Source organism: Cololabis saira, chromosome 3 (assembly GCF_033807715.1).
Source record: "Cololabis saira isolate AMF1-May2022 chromosome 3, fColSai1.1, whole genome shotgun sequence".
NCBI lineage: Eukaryota > Metazoa > Chordata > Actinopteri > Beloniformes > Belonidae > Cololabis > Cololabis saira.
The window spans coordinates 17,242,022-17,261,501 of record NC_084589.1 but is presented as its reverse complement, the minus strand read 5'-3'; the positions used below and the strand labels follow the sequence as shown (position 1 = coordinate 17,261,501).

The following is a 19,480-nucleotide window of genomic DNA, read 5'->3' as shown; positions in this document are numbered from 1 at the left end:
GCACAGGAATACAACATATTGTCCCAATGGGCAAAGTTAACATGGAGAAACGGAAATCCTGATTTGGGTAAGGCATATTGAAACTAAGAGGATAGAGTATTTCCAACTGTCTAAATACAGGAAGATGCAGTGTATAATGCAGGTCGCCCCCTCTAGAGTGTGTGCACAGCATGACTTTCCTCTTCTGCAAACCTAAGCAGTGAGGCAACCAGATGCTTTCTGTTTCCCATCTTACCTTGAGTAAACAGCTGGCTGTTCAACAATGTGCTGCAAGTTCAATTAACAAACCGTATTTATTTTCAGATATGAAAAAAGAAGGTTGCATGGGACTTACATATACAGATGGGGATGTTAGCTGACCACTGATTGTTGTCCTGGCAGGTTATCATCCTTTCTCCAATGAGCTCAAATCCAAACTGGCATTCAAAGCGGAGAACATCTCCGTTTAAAAAACCACTGCCCTCTTTGTAGCCATACAGAGGTGTACCGGGGTCACCACAACTCTCTTTATCAATTTCTGTGGGTGAGGGAATAGAGAACAAAAGAAGAGATGAACGGGTGAGAGCCTTAAAAATTTTGAGGGTTATTTTTTTCCCGGTAACATTATAGCTATGCTGCAAAAGTTTGGTCATGGTATATACTGTATCTTAGACAAACCAGAGCATGATGGAGAGCTGAACAGGAAAATATTTCTAAATTTACTAAATGAAAGTTAGGAAAAGAATTATACAGGCGTGAGAGAAGATATCAGCGCTTAGATGTTGGTACCTTTATAGTTGATTTTGAAGCCTATTGAGCCTACGCTCTCATCAGACTGAAGATGGAGCCACATCTGATGGGACATGCTGACAATCAGGTCTGGGACGAAGCTCCCCGTCAGCCTGCAGACAGGACAAACCCAGTCAGCTCCACTTTTCAAACATCACCTCATCAGACGACACTTAATGCAACAAAAGCATACTTTTCCATTATTATTCGAGTGCATTATTTCATTTCATTTCATTTCATTTATTCCATATATATTCTTAATAATGTTGTACAAAATTCCATGAAGTACACATTATCACCATGAAAGAAAAGGAGCAGGAAGAAGAAAACTTATGATACCTGCCCCTCTCTGTTAATACAATTACGTTGACTTACTGAACACCAATCTATCTATACACATATTTATAACAAGAAAACAAACAAAAATACCACTCTTCTATCTATTTTTTTTTCGTTCTCCTTCTTTTTTGTAGGCACTTATCTTTTCTTCTTCACTTTTCTTTCTATTATCAGGGTACATTAATACATCCTGTAAAGCCTGTTTTGTACTTACACTTGAATTATTGTTTTGGAGTCCCCGACTTCCCCTCCATCTCCAATGGTTAGTGAATCATACCCAATTTCTAAGTCGAACTCTTCAAAGTTTATCTGAATGACCTGCAGTCAATAAGAGTACATTACCAGTTAGTTTGGCAGTCTGACATTTCCAAAGTGTTAACAAGCAACAGGGACATGCTTAAATCCATTTAACAACATTTGGGAAGATTCTTTCAGAAGATATCTTTTAACATTTTTATCAGTGGAGAGAGTTTACATAAACAGCTGTACAGGCTGAACATTTTTGTTTGTCAGGACTTGTGTGGCGTTTCCTAAACAACCCCACGCAATTACACAGCTAAAAGTCCATCACTTGTCATTGGAAGGTATTTCCTTTACACAAATATGTAAGAAAGTTGTGCAACAACTCATAGTCACTACCATCCCAACCTCATTTCCACTGTTGAACAAACCAAACTTCACAATGAAATGAACATAAATGAGTTTCAGATTTAATTTCCAAATGCACATCTTCTAACTTATGTGAATTTCATAATAAACCTGCCTTCTGAAAAATGTTTATGGAGATAAGGTGAGAAGGGTAACTCCGTCAAGAGAAATTGCACATTTTCTGCAGAAGCAGACAGCAACAATTTTGATGAAGCGATGTAACAAAAGCGGATGCATTCTACCACAAAGCTCATACTTCAGATAGCTGCTTATTTTCTGGTACTTCCATGAATTATGCAGAAAACTCGAGTCAACAAAGAAATGGAAAAAAAGAAGAGAAAACAAAACTTTAAACTCAACTCACATTAAAGTTTTCACTGTTAACAGTGGGTTGCTTTGACAAAGATTGCTTGTTCGTGCTATGCAACTCCACAACCAAGGACACTGCAAACATCTTTTAATGCAACACAGAAACTGAAAGCAGCATCACGTCATATCACTGTAGAGCACAAATTAAACTCGAAAAACCAAATTTAAGAGTTGCAAATTATGAATTGCCCATCAAAATTTACCCTTGCGGTATCTTTTTGGCGGTCACTGGTCTATCTTGTGATAAAAATGCACATAGCAACCCAAAAGACAACATGATTAATGATAAAACTGGCAACAGCTGCTTAGACTGATACTAACCACACAAACAGTTGACTGCATAGACATTTCACAATCAGTTGCGTTACCTTAGCCTACACTTTGTGTGCGTTAGTAATGACGGGAAAGATTTGGTTAAGACACTAGTGTCACATCTGTTGATGACAAACATATGTCTGCTTCGTCCTCCCCAGCCTCTCTTCTTCTAGCTAGGGGGAGGACAGTGACTGCACAACATCTATGTAAAACAACCTCATTACAATGAACACATAAGCATAATTGCCATAATAACTCTAATGGACCATGTTTTGCTGCCAAGTCAAAAGCTTGTTCGCCTTGGAGAGCGCACAGCGGCACAGAACTGTGGCAATTGCCAGACCAAGTGCGTTTTGGTTAGCAAGTTTCACTATATTAAAAGGGCAGCACATACTTGTGTATTAAACTCAGTGTGCAGAATACAAATGGAGAGACAAATCCATGTAGGAGTGTGTGTTTGTGACCACTGGGAAAAAAGCTTTGCTTTGGGGAAACGCTGTTCTCATTCAGTTTCTTGTTCTAATCATTTCAAGTGCCCCGGATGAATGAGGTGAATTACCCAGGAGCTTATGGCCACGGTCAAACTGGTATTTTAGTGAGATCAGAAATAAAATCCACTGCAGTTATGTATATTAATGAGGAACCCTGACAATGAGCTGAATCCCAAAACATGCATATTCCAGGTAACCTTCTCCTGACTTTAGTAAACGGATGCAAAAAAATGTATGTATAAATTTATACCAAAAAGTGGAACGCTTAGAAAAATCCATCATAGCACAAGGAGGGAAAGATTTCTAATCTATAATGGTGAGGGGAAGAGGAAAACGCCCATTTGTGATCCTCATAAAACTACTGAGGGATTGTTCCCCGCATTTATAAATAACACATGTAAGCCGTTACATCATGTTACTTATACTCTTCTGTCAGATTGTTCAGGGATTTTCGCCATAAATTATTTAAGATAAGTGGAGCTATTATTAAATTATTAAAAGATACTATGTGCAGTGCAAAGACACTACACAGAGGTCAGATTTAGATGTATTTTATCAAGGTGACTGCTGGCAGTAATGGCTCCACACAACACTTTTTCTCTTGTTATTTTCACAAGTGTGATAGTAACCATGACGAGAAATCAATGGGCCTCTAATTTGTATTTTAAGTGCCAGACATTTTTATTTGGGAAATTACTGCTTTATCAATGCTGCAATACACATGTGAATACATAACACTGGGCCAACATCTTTCACCATAGGGGTGACAACAACTTTGCCCTTTCCGTCAATAGCACCCACATTTTATTGCTCAGAGAAGACAAGTTCAATTTTTTTTCAAATGGTTTTATCATAAATCTGCTCAATGCTGGATGTTCATATCTCTGCAGTCGCAGTGGATGTGTATTATTCTGTGTCCAAGAGCTAGAACAATGGCGATTAGAGGGTGAGGACATTTGTTCTACTACCTTGTTCGGATCGCTGGCAGTGATGATCCACACACACTGGGAGTTACTCTCATACTGAATGGGAAAGTTTGGAGATGTAAACGTCCCAGACGGTCCTTGTAGATTTGACCCGCACGTTTTCACTGCAACAGAAGATGTGAAAAACTGAGACATCTGTTCAGTGTCACAGACACTTCGCAGCATGACAGCAACTAGAGTCATAAGAACAGACACCAAGGCCACCAGTTCACAAATCTTTCTGCAGGCATACACTGGACAATCTGTGCCTTTATAAGAAACAAAAGAGGTCTACTTGACTTTTCTTTATATATATATATATATATATATATATATATGTATATATATATATATATATATATATATATATATATATATATATATACATATATATTTATTATTTTTTTTTTTTTTTCCCCCCATCGATATACTGTACAACAGGACATATAAAAGTTATTGTCAAATTCACTATAAATATTGATGGAACTGCTGCGCTCAAAGCAAAGTAATAACTCCTGCATTATGATTGAAGGGTAATATATTGTAAGTAGAGCGAGAGTCTATTAGCTGCATTTCCATTAATCAAATTCTAAAAGGTGCTCCAGGTATTATGAAACACGAAAAAACTGGGAAAGCATTTTGGAATGGAAGAGTGCTAAAGCAGAGGCTTTCATGCATAATTAACAGAAATGAACTTTCTTCCTATCTGCATAGAGCCTATAACCAGAGGCACTGCCTTAATCAAACAGTTTTATTAGCTCCTCAGAAGCCACGCTCACCCTTGCAGACGGGTCTATGGTCGCTCCAAGCTGCGAAGACCTCAGCTACGCGCTGGCAGGTAATCGTTTTGGAACCCTGCAGCACATGGTCCTCATCACAGGTAAATTGAGCAGTGGCTCCGATGCTGAGACGATAACAAAACACCATTAACATCTGAAAAGGCAATCAGTTCTCCAAAAATGACCCTGTATGCATTGATATTCTCATTATTCATTTCATGGTACTCATAGATCTATAATCAGTTGTGCAAAGACACCACAGTCGACGGCACTGTGGCAAATCTCACAATCTGTTAAAATGTAGAAGTGTACAGGGTGTCTTAAGCTGCATGAGTAAATTGCAACATGCCACCCAAAGCAACCGAACGTAACGTGTATACACCACCATTCTGTATAATATTACCTACAAGGCAGTAAAGACTGCAGTGAACAGATCAAACAAGCTTGCCAGGATTAGACTGACATTGGACACGGTCCTGCCAAACCCAAAACGAGGCTGGAGCCTTCTATCCTTTCGGTTCAGTTGCAAATCACTGACTAACCTGAAGTCAGAACCAATCCGTTTGCCATTCTCCGGCTCCCCAGGGTCCGGGCAGTAATTAGACACCTGTTTGATTCCCCCCTCATTCACTACACAGAGAGAGAATAACAAAGAGTTTCGGTGAGAGGGGTACTTTGTCAAATCCTCCAAACTGTCAGAAAAAGACCCACTGCCACGAAAAAGCACATGAACAGTACACAGGTCTGCCACAGTGTAATATGCTTATGTTTGGGTACAGGAATATTACAATTTCACATTCATAAGATGTTTGCCTGTTTTTCTCGCAGTATGGTGTGTTGGAGGGTAGAGTTAGAGTTAAGGTTAAATGAATATCTAATACTTGAGCAAAAACATCAGTGGATTACATAACCTCCAGACATTGAACAGATATCATTCCACCAGGTTTCTCTAAATAATACTGATTGAAGTAGACATGATAAAGTCTTGAAGATGTGGTTTATTTTTAGCATTGTCTTTATTACAGTATGAATGTCAAGAAGTGCCCAAGAAGAAGAAAAATGTGTGTTCTGGCCATTAAAAAACTCATCTCCCCTCAAATTATGGTCTCTAAATAAATCAAAGTGCTACATAATAAATAATTTTTAGCTTTGCTTAAGGTTTATGTCACTCCACAGTGCAACTTGTGCTTTTATGTGAGCATCTCTACTGGTGTATGTTTTCTTCTTTTACTTTTTAATGAGGTTTATCAGCTTTGAAACGTAATTGTCGTGGGTTATAATGCAGTTATAAGATCAATTATAGACAATAAATTCACCAGGCAAGTGAAGCATCTTTTCATACTGTTTTAATGATAAACAGTATTGTCTCATAGAGAAGATTACAGCCCTCTGCATTATTCATGTTTCCATGGAGTGCTGAATCTATGAGGCATAAGGTAATAAAGATTACAACCTGTTATCATCCAAGTGTTTAGCACACTGCTGAGTTAAAGGGAATTGTGCTCCAGATTTATGTTAATGACAGAGCTCCGCAAGCAATTAGAATGCATTCTGTTTGGTTCGAAGTGTACACAAATCACCTGACAAATAAGTGGTCACTCAACCCTGACGACTGGCGTGTGTGTAAATCACACATAAGTCAATGTATTGCTTGCACATTAAAGAGTGAGACGTCGGGTCGGAGGGTGGTGTCGGGGGGAGGGGAGTGGAGAGTCAGGTCCAAATGAAGTTACTCAAATGCTGCGTTCTGCTGCGTGACACAGAACTAAGTCTCATGTAACCGAGCACATTTCTGTGTGGACGGGAGGTCCGGGACAGCATGGGAAGTAGGTCATCAGAAAGAAAAAGAGACTGCACTTCTGCAAAATCTAGTACTGTAGCTTAATTCCATCACCAAAAGATGCAGCAAAGAAAGGTACAGAAAGAAACAAAGATCCAGAACGCAAGGCCTATATGAACAAAAAAAATGCCAAACAATGAAAACAGTTACATAAGAAAAATAAAAGACTTACTCAAAGACAGTTTGTTAGTGTTGTCCTTTCCTGGTAATAATTTTACCCCTCTGGATTTAAGCTCTCCAGAGCTTTTCACTGGTCGAGAGCAATAGAAAGAGTTCATTAGATAAAAGAAGTTACAGTATTAGATGTGAGAAGATACAGTGCAAATGTTTCTTTCTCTTGGTAATACTTGATCCTATGACGAACACCAAACTGTGTTGTTGTTGTTGTTGTTGTTGTTGGAGTTGCCCTGGCAATTTAGGAAAGGCTTAATCTGTTTTTTTTAGTTCTTTAATGTTTGTATAACAGGAAACTGATTAGTCATAGTAGACTGAATGGATAAGGGAACACCATGCAGCTTCAAAGAGCATCCCAAGGACTGCTGCTCTACATATCTTAAGAAAAGTCTAATCAAACACAGCGGGGCTAGATTGCAAACAAAAGCAAAAGGGATATAGTGTCTGGCAATAATAGGAAACAGATAAAAGCAATAAATGATGCATCAAGAAACGACAATGGAGTCTGCATCTCAGGGTACTGTGATGATGCCGCTCGTCTGAGCAACACTTTAGGTCTGCTGATTATATCAAGCTGCTTCACACGCAATATTGATGTCAATTTGCCTTGTGATCAGGATTCTTATTTGCTCATGAGCAAACTGTGTAATACAATTGCTTTGTGACTGCCCAGCAAAAACACAGCAAAAAAAGGAGAGACAGCGTTTCCCATGCTATTGGATTACAGTGAGTTGCTGCACATTGAAGTTACTGTGAGATTTTCATTTTGGGAGATGTTTATAGTGAAGTTGCAAGGTTTCATTTGAGGCCTGGGGCGAGGCTTTAACACTGAGCAAATGCGGCACATACAGTGACTTTAAAGTCATGCCAGAGAACAATGTCAAGGTAATTGATTGTTGGGCTTCCAGCACTGAATTTTTCTAAAGGGTGAAATATACACACTATTTACCTCTCAAATATTTGATTAACCAGGTCCTTTGAAGTCACTGGTTTGAAGCCTTCATGCCCTCAACAGAGGGCATTAATCAAACTATTTAATATTCACTTTGCAAAGATCAAAACATGTTTTGTAATTACAGAGTGCATTTCCGACGATGAACCTTTTTATTCAAGTAGGGGGCCCTCTAATACATTTTGCAAATGAAGTAATTGCGTCTTACCTTGATACTGAGCCCTGAAGCCTTTGTGGCGGTGGTTGCTCTCTGTTACAAAATGCAGCCGTAGCCAGTTTTTGTTGCTGATGATGGGTGCTGGAATATTCATTCCAGTTAGCCTGAATGTGACAAGCCAAATATAACGAAAACGTGTCATTCATATGAACAAAGGCTCTCTTTGCAGCTGTTCGGTCACCAGACTCATTGTAGTATCATTATCATAAAGAAGAAAAAAGAAACCCATGAATAGGAAGCTGGGAAAGACCATCAAGAGTTTACAAGATTTACAGGATGCATATACGGCATACTAAGCTGTAGAGGCGGAAGAAGCCTTGTAAAACCACAGATATTCTGTAAAATAAAAATAAATAAATAAAGTCACTGTCCACTAAAACCTTTATTTATCAGCCTCTAAACAAAACAATAAATATCAAATAAACTACATTTGAGAGGTTAAATAGTCATCACGTACTAGGGGTGCACATAAACTGTGATGTAATAATACTGCGATGACAATATGACTTGTAATAAATAAACCAATACTTGAGTTAAGTGCCTTTAACTCACTTTGTGTTTCTGTTTTGCAGCTAACATTAATACCAGACAATGAGTAGCCTTTACAAACACTGCAAAAAATGAAATGCATTATTTCTACTCCCACAACATGGTTTATTGAAAAAAAAAAAAAAAAAATGCACCTGGCAGCAACAGCTACACTGGCAACGAACCAACTTGGATGGCGAAACAGTCTCTTGATCATTTCAGCAGAGCATCTTTATGCTCTCCTTAAAACATTTTCTTCTACGTGATGGACAGCATCCCTTACTAGTTGGATTCTTGAAATGAATGAATAAATTGAATTATTTAGAATGAATGCAAACAAAAAATAAATAAAAATCCAGCTGCATAGTCTGTTTCTGTTGCCTCAGTTGCTCCGTGAAACAAATTCTAGTAGGAAAGCATTACAGCGCTGGGCAGACTTAAGTAGGGAAAACTAACAAATTACAAAGGGACTAATGAAAATTTAGACTCCCCAAAATTCACCTTTTGTGTTAAGTGCTTGATTAAAGAAACTAACACAAAGAACTTAAACAAATGTGCAGAAGAAGCTGTTTTGTTCTGTAATGTTGAGTATTTTGATTGCTGTTGTTCTTTTTGCCCACAAATTCTTTGTCATCTGCGTTTTCCTTCCACCCATCTTTCCTTTCCTGTCATCACAATACTCTCAGTGACATATCCGTCACAACATGTGCTTTAGGGTCCGTCACTCACATCTAATCCGAGGCAATGAGGGGCCATCTAATTGGCCACTTGGAAATATAACAAGCAACAATTTATCACACTCTGTCCCCTTTTAAGATACTGATATGACACATATTGATATGATGACGATGGTAAATTTTCAAGATATTACGTAATATATGTGTGTGAGACTCAATGTCTCTGTGTTCACCTGCTGCATCTGTTTTGCAGTGTAGAAGACCAGTGTGTGGCTGCAGTGTTTGGGATGTTCTGTAATTGCAGAGGTTTAAAGCTGCCAGGGGCCTTCTCATCTGTCGGACTAACAAGCTTGCTTCCTATTTCTTTTTTCTCTTTTTTTTAACTAATGTCTTAGGCTCCTAAAACGAGCTGTGTCACGCTACAGTCAGTGGCACACAGTGGCAGTGTAGCTTTAAACAGAGGCTTGGGACAGGCTGAACAAGCGTGTGGTGCAGCTCCCGCGGCGGCTCAGTGAACACAAAAAGAAAAAAAAACCACCACGCTGACTTACTCTGTATGTGTGTATCTTTACGCTTTACTGTGTTGTAATTTTATAGGTTCTTTTCTGTGTAATGTTCCGACACAATGCAAAAATGTAATGACAAAAGCTAAATTAAAGAACTCAATGAGGCAGGGAGAGTGATGAGACAAAGAGCGTGTGGCAATGTGTCAGAATTGCCAGTGAAAATAGAAGAAATGCATTTTAAAGTCAAACTAAAATTTTATGAAAAAATGTAGGGGAAAATGTAAATTCTCTGGTGGTTTTTGTTGTTTTAATTCGTTTTTTTGTTTATTTGTTTTATCCCGAGGTCTGAAACAATTGTCAGATGTGGATGAATGCATGTTTAAGTTTTAACTGATAGCGGAGTAAATGCAAGTTTTGAATTTTTTAATGCTTAGTTTAAAAATCCTAATTATCCATCGCACAGGAAAACAATGGCACCTCTTAATATGGATTTAAAAGGTAATCAATTCCCACAACAAAAGCTGACCTTTTTTTCTCATTCCATAATTGATAAAATGCTAATGAGAACATTTTAAAGACAAAATGAAAAAGCAGCTTTCCGGTAGCTGAAGTAAGAAGACACAGCCTCTGTGTTTCCTGGAATGGAGGCCGCAAATTTTCAAAAGATGTATTCTAGAAGTATAAATGAAAATGGATCGGTATAATAAAGCTGCACTTATCCAGACGATGCACAGATTCTCCAACAAAACAAGAGTGATGTTGGAAATTTCAGGCCTGTGGAGGTGAATATATTAGAACCATAAAGGTACATTTGACAGAGGAAGGGAAACATGATTCCCCATCAATTTGCAAATAAACTCTTAATGGCATCTTATAGAGGATTCATTCCAATGAGCATATTTGCAGGTGAATTCATACGATAACTGCAGGAGGGAAAAAAGTTCCTGCCTATAAAGAGAAATGCAAGTATAAAGTCAAAAAGAATACCATCCATTGTGGTGGGGTCAGTGGACGTCTGCTTTACTTTCTTACAACTCCCTGCAGCCTCTGCTCCCAGTAGGAACACACTCCCAGAAGAAAACAAATATGCTACTCTGCAGACGGCCAGCAGAGATGAAGGACTTGCAATATCTCATACGATTGTGAAACTGATGTCAACTCCTTGTGGACTTTTCATTTTCTGTCAGGTACTGTACGTTATATGTGACTGAGCTGAGAGGAAATAAGACATCACTGTCAAACTATGCCCACCTAAAGCTGAAAATGACCTCTGCCTTTTATGTCACACGTTTTAACCTTTCTGTGGCCAGTGTGTGACCACTTTTATAAGACCAGTGATATATTTGAAAAAAATTAAAAATTAAAAAAATAAGAACCATTTTGCCAATAGTGACACACATCGTTATTAATGCCACTATGATGGAGACAAATACACATGTACAGTGCACTAAAAAAGGTACATAAAAGCTGTCTTCTGTCTTCTTACTATGTCATTTACAACTATATATACTGAGTTGTAAAAAAAATGAGAAACTACAAAGGCTTTTATATTTCTGCAGATGCAGTTCAACTTTCCATTTGTTCCTTTATAGTTATGCAATATGGGTAGTTGTAGATTGCTTCTAAGCAAAAGTGCAGTGTTTCTATGTGCTCAGTTTCACAATGGTTGATTTGGGGGGAATTTAAAGGACTATTGGTGGATATTTCTGAGATTTTATAGGTTTGAACAACATGTAAGAGCGGTTTGTAGAGTAAAATGTGCACGATTGAAAAGCATATGGGGGCTAAAGAAAGCATAGCAATATCATCAAAACACCATGGTATTGAGCCTCACTGGGAAGGAACTGTGGCCAAACGTGACCTTGATGCCACGGCGATAGGCTGAAACCTCTGGTGTCTCTATCTGGTTTCACAGAGAAGTTTCATCGAAATGCAACACAAAGAGTGATTCATTCAAACGTGTCAAAATAAAAAGATATGGGTTAGGAGAGTTTCCTTTTTCTCCACACAGATACGCTATAAAATCTGACAGGGGGGATTAATTGTGGAAATTCTTTGAACGATAAGAAGGGGAAGTCGTTTTTCTCCATTTGATCTGCTGCTCCCTCATCACTTGCCGTTTAAGAGATGCTTACATACAGCTTGATGCATGCCGATCCACCAGCTCACTGACTTCTGAAAACAGTGGCTGTGTGACCAGCATCTGATCGTAGCCATTGTTCTGGTAGAAAACACTGACTCAATTGTCTATTGACATTGCAGTGTTCCAGGATTGACCACAGGAGAACAAGGAATTTGGAGACAGCTTGATGGGTTTTCAGATCAATAAAAATTCCCAGAGAGAAGATACTATTTAATACAAATGATAATTTAACCACAGTTTAGCTGCAATACACCTCTCACTTAAATAACCTTTGAATATTTTAATCTCCCTCTGACAATTATGTAGCCATTGTGTTTGAATAGGATCGTTAATATTTAACAAACCAAGCAAAATGTTGCCTCGTGTGCAGACAATCAGGACGAATCTGCGCTTTTATGGTATGTTTATAGCATGCAGAATAAATGTCTCACTGAGCATCTGGAAACATCTGCAAGAGACTAAATCGAAAGGCGGAAAATGAGGTAAACACAAAGCGATACGAATGAAAAAAATCATAACATTTTCTGGTCCAATTTGTACTATGCGATGCAGCAAACAGCGTGTCAAATATTTTTGCAAAGCCTTTTAGGCTTTTCGTTGCCCATATTGGAAATAATGACTGATGTGTAATCTGGTGCTTGTTGTTTTTGCCCTTTTGTGTACAGGGCTAAACAATCATATTAAAGGTCAACTGAATAACAAAGAACTGTTTTTCTCCACATGTCCAAACCCCACTGTCAGTTGTTGATAAAAAAAATAAAGACAAAAAGAAGAAAAAAGTTTTCTTTTTATTTATATTGTTCAAAGTGATTGATGTGCAGGCTTACGTCAAGCTTCATCAGCTTGAAAACAGTTGATATTGATCAACTCATTTGCAGAGATCCATCGAACTTTTCACTTCATGAAAGACTAAAAGCTTTCAGGAGTGAGCAGGTGTCTGCAGATCAGTTTTCTTGCCCTGTGGTCCAGGACTTTACATTTGTAACCATCCAAACCTGGTATATAGTTTTTGTTTGTCATGTACCTCCCTTTCGCGAAATGTCAAGGAACTTTATTACATAATTTTGGAATGCATAGTTTTAGTGGTTACATTAAGTATAAATGAGAAATGTATGCATATTTGATTTGTCTGACTTGTCCTTTTGGAATTACCTAGAATTCTTAACAAGAAATAAAGTAGTATTCTTTTAAAACATAACATTTTATAGGTTTGGGTGATAACAAAAATCACATTTAATAACATATTGGCATATGCTTTAAGTTCAGGTCCACATTTTATGTGATTTTGCTTGAGAAGGGTGACTAGGCAACAATAAATCTGGCAGAGTATGAGGTTCCAGGCTGTCCATCGTTGTAAAACACAAGGGTAAATTGACAGTTTGCTTGTCTCTGCCTAAAGCTGTTGCTATACATTAGGATGTTTGACTGTTTAGCCGTCCCGCAGCCTTGTACAAAGACACTGACGCTCATAAATAGAGAGAGGGAGCGAGAGTGATGAGTTTTATGGACATCGGGGATTCACCCGCTCTGAACCGTGCTTGTTTGCTAGTCTGTTTGTTTACCTGGCAGAGTTGAGGCCGCGTCTCTAACGTGCTGGCCTCAGTGCACTCTGATTCACCAGATCCCTCAAGAATAGCAACTCTTAAAAGGAGAACCCTGTCTGACAGCCTCTGACATTCGGTGATATATGGTAACATCATACTGGAATTTCATATTCTTGTTGCTTTTTTACCAACAATGCAAAAGACAAATACAACTCCAAGAAGTGCTACTTGGTAAACTTTATAAGTAACCCTAAAATGTGGCTTTTGTTTGTTTTTTCTACACATGTGACTGTTCTGATGGGAAAAACGATAATATGCCCTCTGCCAATTTTAAGAAATTACTCAAGTGTTTAAACTAAGCAACATGACCTCAGTTAATCAACAACACGACATTATTTATCTAATGGAAACTAAACTAATATCCAGAAACAGTGTGTAAAAAAGTATGTATGTATGTATGTATGTATGTATGTATGTATGTATGTATGTATGTATGTATGTATGTATGTATGTATGTATGTATGTATGTATGTATGTATGTATGTATGTATGTATGTATGTATGTATGTATGTATGCATGTCTAAAGGCGGGATTATGGTTCTGCGTTAAATCGACGCCGAGCATGCGCCGCAAGTTGCGCCGCAATGAGCACCCCACAGCGCATGCCACACCGTGCATGACGCGGCGCACGTCCCAAAAATGGTAACTACGCGTCAAGAGGTCGCGGACCAACGCAGACCAAGAGGGCTGTGATTGGTTTGCTTGGTAGCAACACATTTCCGGTTCTGGTTCGTGAAGCAGTCGTGAACTTTCAGCGCTCTTTTCTTCGTGTGTGTGATTTTTTTTGTTTTGTTTTTTTGCACAATAGTTGTCCTTATCTCTTTGATTCATTGTGACCGGAAAAGTCGGATAAACCTTTCAGGAAAAGAACGCACCCCCCTAGCGCTTGCGGGGGGTACTGCACCGCGGCGAAATGGACAGTGAAGTCCGAAGGATTCACGACGGCGTCACGGCGACGGCGTGTGCTCTGCGTTGGTGTAGCGCAGAACCATAATCCAGCCTTAAGTATGTACGTATGTCCATGATTCAATAGCTTGCCCCCCCCCCTACATCAGACAATCCATCATCGCCGAGCAAAGAGCACAGGAGTTCGATACCAGGTCCCCCCTGCATGGACACAGCACCCCCAGCCCGACTGAAATCCAGAGCCAGTTTCCTACAGACAGTCCCACCTGTCCAGATAACCAAAGAAACAGGAAGGACCAACATCTGGAAAGATGAATGGAACCAGCTCAACACACGAGCCCATGACTGGACGGAGAGAGGAATCCCCCCGACTGAATGCCTCGCCAACGGACACGACCTCAGTGGAGCAGGGGAGATGCAAAGCCCTCATGAAAGCATGGAGCTCCCAGACAGAAGACACATGCAGCTGTGGAGCAGCGCAGACAATGTCCCACCTACTCGACTGTTACGTTGCCCCCCAGTGCAGTCCCCGGGATCTGACCCCAACAGCTGTGACCTGCGCCAGATACTGGCAGAACGACATCTGAGATTGCAACGGACTCGAAAAGAAGAATAGGTTGGGGAATTTTTCTTTAGGAATTTTGCCCATTTCTGACCTTGAGTTTCCACCACCTGACAGCCTCCTGTAAGAGTGGCAATATCATATGGTAGTATTTTATGGACAAGGGTATTATTAACAAACAGATCTAGTCAAATATAAACAAAATGTTAGAAGTTGCCACGGTGGCTCTGAGGCATTAGCAAATAGACATTTTTGTCAGTGAAGGAGTCCATTTTGGTGCTGTCATACCTGAGAGAAGAGGGTTACCTGATGGTCTGTCAAAACACATCATTGTCATCCCACACTGACCCTCCGTCACACTCCTCTTAACTGTGTCAACATGCAATACTTAGCAGTCATCGCCACACTCAGACCACCTTTCCTTTCCATTCTCTCGCTGACACACGGCCTGCCTCTCTCACTCTCGCTCGCTCTCTGACTCTGACTCACAACTCTCAGGGATAACGGAGCTGCAGACTTTTTGATTTATTAGAGCCTCTTTTGGTGAATTATAATTAATGGCCAACAGGATCTCAAACGCACACATAATGCGGATGCTTGCATTCAATAAAATGTGAAGGAGAAAGATGAGCTTAACCTGAAGGAAAGAAGCTTAATCCATTTCAGAATCAGTGCATCAAAAGGCCAGAAATATACCTACAGTATAAGAAAGGATGTTTTTTTAGAAATACATTTTTTTCAAGGATTTGTATTTTAAGTATGATTTGAATTATAAAAAAAATAATCTTTTTAAATGGATTTAATTACACCACAGCCATGAGGCATATTTTAAATGCCTTCTGTTCAAAAGCAACCAATGCAAATTATTTAAAGATGCACGTATATTTTTCATTTTTTTCTTGTTAAGGAGCAGATAGGGGGCAAATGTGAGAGCACCACATTCCAACTATTCAGCCTTCATAGAAGATGGGGGGAAAAAATATGCCCATGGTCAATGAGACTCCTTTCTCTCAAAAGGTTGGACTGTCACAACCAATCACCATCTTAGCAGAGGTAAAATGTGGATATAACCAGAGACTGATTCATATGGTTTCTGATATAATGAGTTTCAAAGAATATTACCATTTCCTAAAGGTTGATAATATTGAAATTACTTAACTAGAAAATAACTGTGACTGCTTTCATTGACAGTGTGAGCACATGGCATGATGCCCACGAAACCGCTTCAAATAAAATCCAGCAGGTCAAATATCACTAAAACTGAATACAATGGTTTTGTTTAGCATTTTACAGCCTAAATGGCTAAGTAAATGAACTTAATGTTTGAATGTATTTATGATAACAGCTAAAAGCATTTTAAACAGCTGCATTTGAAAGTAAATCAATCTTCCACGAGGCATAAATAGGCTATAGGTAAAGCTCTATGATGCAGTGGCACTAAGCCTACTCAATTGGATAATTTGCTTTTGTCTTTAATTATTATTGTCATTATTAGAACATGAAATAGGAATTGTGAGATTTAAAATGTATTTTTTTAAGAGGCAAGAGCTCAGGGAAGCAACAGTTATAGTATTAATATTCCAGTAAGACTAATATTCAATAAATCTAGTCAAAATTGTATTTTTTTTAAGCAAAAATATCTTTGCTAACAGGAAAAGAACATTCCCTTTCCTGGAATTCTTAAAACCAGAAAAACAGTCTAATCTTATTGAAAAGGGCTTTTTTTTTTTACTTTCTTTGAAATGTTTTTTTTTTTTGCAGTGTAAGAACAAACACAACCTACCTGTGCTAATGTACACCAAGACATCATGTGATCAAAGCTTTAATCAGGAACTAATGAAAAGGCACAAGGCTGTTTATGTGGCCAGTCATCTCCTGGTACAGCTATCTCACATGTCCATCTTCCTCATGCTACACTTACAATTTAGGGAGAAAACATTCTCTTTCATATCTGTTTTATTTCAATTTCTTTATACATTTCACTGAATACTGACAAGAACAAAGGACACAGCGAGAATATTAGGAATGCAATATTCAATATTTCATGGCCATGTGGCAGCAGGGACATAGTGTATTCTTGAATCGATATAACCCATTTAACCCCTGAATGCCGGATGTATCAGCACATTTGCCATGACCAAAATGATTTTTTTTTTTTTTTTTAATATAAATTGAGCATCCCTGCACCTCAGATGCGGATGACTGAGTTGTTACCATGAGTTTTTGTCCATTATTATCCACAAAACACCTCAACACACCCGACACTGGAGACTTCAATAAGGCTTCCCATGAAGCATTTGGTACTTTCTACGTTTTTTTTAAGTGTATGTTTAAATTGATTTTATTCTATTATTTATTTATTTATTTATTTATATATATATATATATATATATATATATATATATATATATATATATATATATATATATATATATATATATATTTATATATATTAGGGCTGTGCGATTAATCGATTTTAAATCTAAATCGGATTTATTAATCACAATCGATGTTAAAAAAAGGAAAATCGGAAAATCGATTTTCCTTTTTTGCAGCTGGCTGCATTACAGACAGAGCTCGTCTAGTCATCTTTGCCTTCTCCTCAAGGAGGATTTACAGTATCTTTCAATTGCACTTCATTCCCAATAGGGAAATTTGTTTGATATTTTTTATTAAAAATAAAGATAAAATATTTGAAACAATTTATTCCATTGTCTTTTGTAGTTTTAACAAAAAAATCTAAATCGAAAATATATATATATATATATATATATATATATATATATATATACATATATATATATATATACACACAAATAAATGTGTGTACATACATACATAAACATATTTACATAAAAACAATACCAAGCTTGGAAAAAACCTGAAGCAACATATACATGCCTTTTGATCTTGTAACAGAGGTGTTTTTCCTTTCTGTGCATGGGTGTGTGTGAGAGTGTGTGTCCTTCACCAGCTCTCTTAACACTACCATATTCACTGACCCCTAAAAAGACCAAACCTGATTCTGTCAAAGAGGACTAAAATCACCGACAGTGGGATATTAAAGAGCAGGGGGGGGAAGGACGAGACAGTGAAGGGTGCAGCTTGGTGACTGTGTGGTGAATGTGTGGTGTGGTACATGTGAGTGAGCATGTAACCTGTTGAATGTTTGTGTCTAGGCTGGGGGGGGGGTTGATGTATACCGATTACATGAAAATAAGATGTACATACTATCTATGTAAAGAAATATAGATTAATTTATCTTTAAATAATCATACAAATGTAAATATACTGTAACAATATTAAGTCATATTCATGCAGTCAGCTATACAGTAAATTATACGTACATACACATATTATATATATATATATATATATATATATATATATATATATATATATATATATATATATATATATATGAAATCAGTCAGCGTAGCCAGCCTTCTGATGACCATCCTGAAACTAAACTACAACTCCCAGCATTCCTCAATTCTCCACTTTATGGCCTGCACCTGTGCCCTCAACTATACCCTGCACATTCCCCAGCTCTTTAGTATTGTTTGGTTCTCATTTCTTGTGAGTTCAGGCTACACCTGTGTCCGCCTGCTGCTTGAAAACCTGACTATATATATTATTGGTAAAAAATGTATTAAAATAAAATAATAAATGTCTATTCTCAATGAATTAAATATCTAAACACTTATTTGAGAGAATATACAACTTTATCATGTAAAAAGCATCATATTTTTAATTGCAATACTATTTTCTTATGAAGGTAAGAGCAAAGGCATGATTTAAGATTTAACCCTAAATTGCTAGTTTCTTTACAGGCTGAAAATTCAGGTTTTAGAGGACAGGTTTTCAAAAAGGCCTTGAATTTTATATGGCTGTTGTGTTTTTTTTTTTTTTTTTTAAGCAGCACAAAGCATGTTTTTTTTTCATGTTAAGATATCAGTTTCACTTTCAATTGAAGGAAAACTGGAAAACTCACTGTCTCCAGTCTTTTTTAAGGCAAAACCAAGTCAAAGTAACTTTGAACTCCCATCGTAGTTGTGCGATGCGACAAGTGCACAATGCTTTACAGCACAATGTCACACTTCATCAGTGATGAAACTAGCTAAAGGAGCCATCATGGCGGAGGTGACCGAGCAAGAGACTGAACGCGAATATATCTCGGACTGTGTTGTAGAAGTGACCTCCATCGGCAGCACAGGGGTTTTGTGGTTGGCGGTTTGACTCCCGGCAGGAGTCTCTCTGTGTGAAGTAGCATGTTCTCCTCGTGTTTGTGTGGGTTTTTCTTTTTCTCCGGCTATTCCGGCTTCATCCCACAGTCCAACATAGTGTATGTAGGTGACCTGGTGGTTATAAATCATCCATAGGTGTGAATGATTGTGTGCGTTTCCCCAGGGTCTTTTTTTTCTAGAAGGACATCTGGTGTAAAATAAAAAATAAAAACCTTTGCTGATCTGCTGTGGCAGCCCCTCCGTTTGGAGGACGTAAGCCAAAATGGTAGAGTTGTGCAAGTGGCCCCTATGCTTAGAGGAAGACTGTTTAAAATTGATATAATTCCTTTTGGACCACTTCATCAATGTTATGATTTTTTTTAATTTTTTTTTCCTCGTAATTTTTTGTGTATTAGAAAATAGGGAAGAGATAGAAAGAAAGTTTGGCTCAGGTTTGCAGATGAAGACCT

The 19,480-nt window shown here is 38.1% G+C and overlaps 1 protein-coding gene across 1 annotated transcript in view; it reads right to left on the bottom strand.

The window, feature by feature from the left end:
- The window catches only part of LOC133426445 (CUB and sushi domain-containing protein 3-like), a 289,442-nt gene that overhangs the window by 192,384 nt on the left and 77,578 nt on the right, over positions 1-19,480 (bottom strand). The window contains exons 6-13 of the mRNA XM_061716381.1: positions 7,849-7,961; positions 6,687-6,764; positions 5,217-5,304; positions 4,675-4,799; positions 3,899-4,020; positions 1,322-1,425; positions 769-881; positions 335-517 (exon numbers count right to left, since the gene is read on the bottom strand). Coding sequence (XP_061572365.1) covers positions 335-517; positions 769-881; positions 1,322-1,425; positions 3,899-4,020; positions 4,675-4,799; positions 5,217-5,304; positions 6,687-6,764; positions 7,849-7,961 — 926 coding nt within the window. The remainder of the gene's footprint in view (positions 1-334; positions 518-768; positions 882-1,321; positions 1,426-3,898; positions 4,021-4,674; positions 4,800-5,216; positions 5,305-6,686; positions 6,765-7,848; positions 7,962-19,480) is intronic.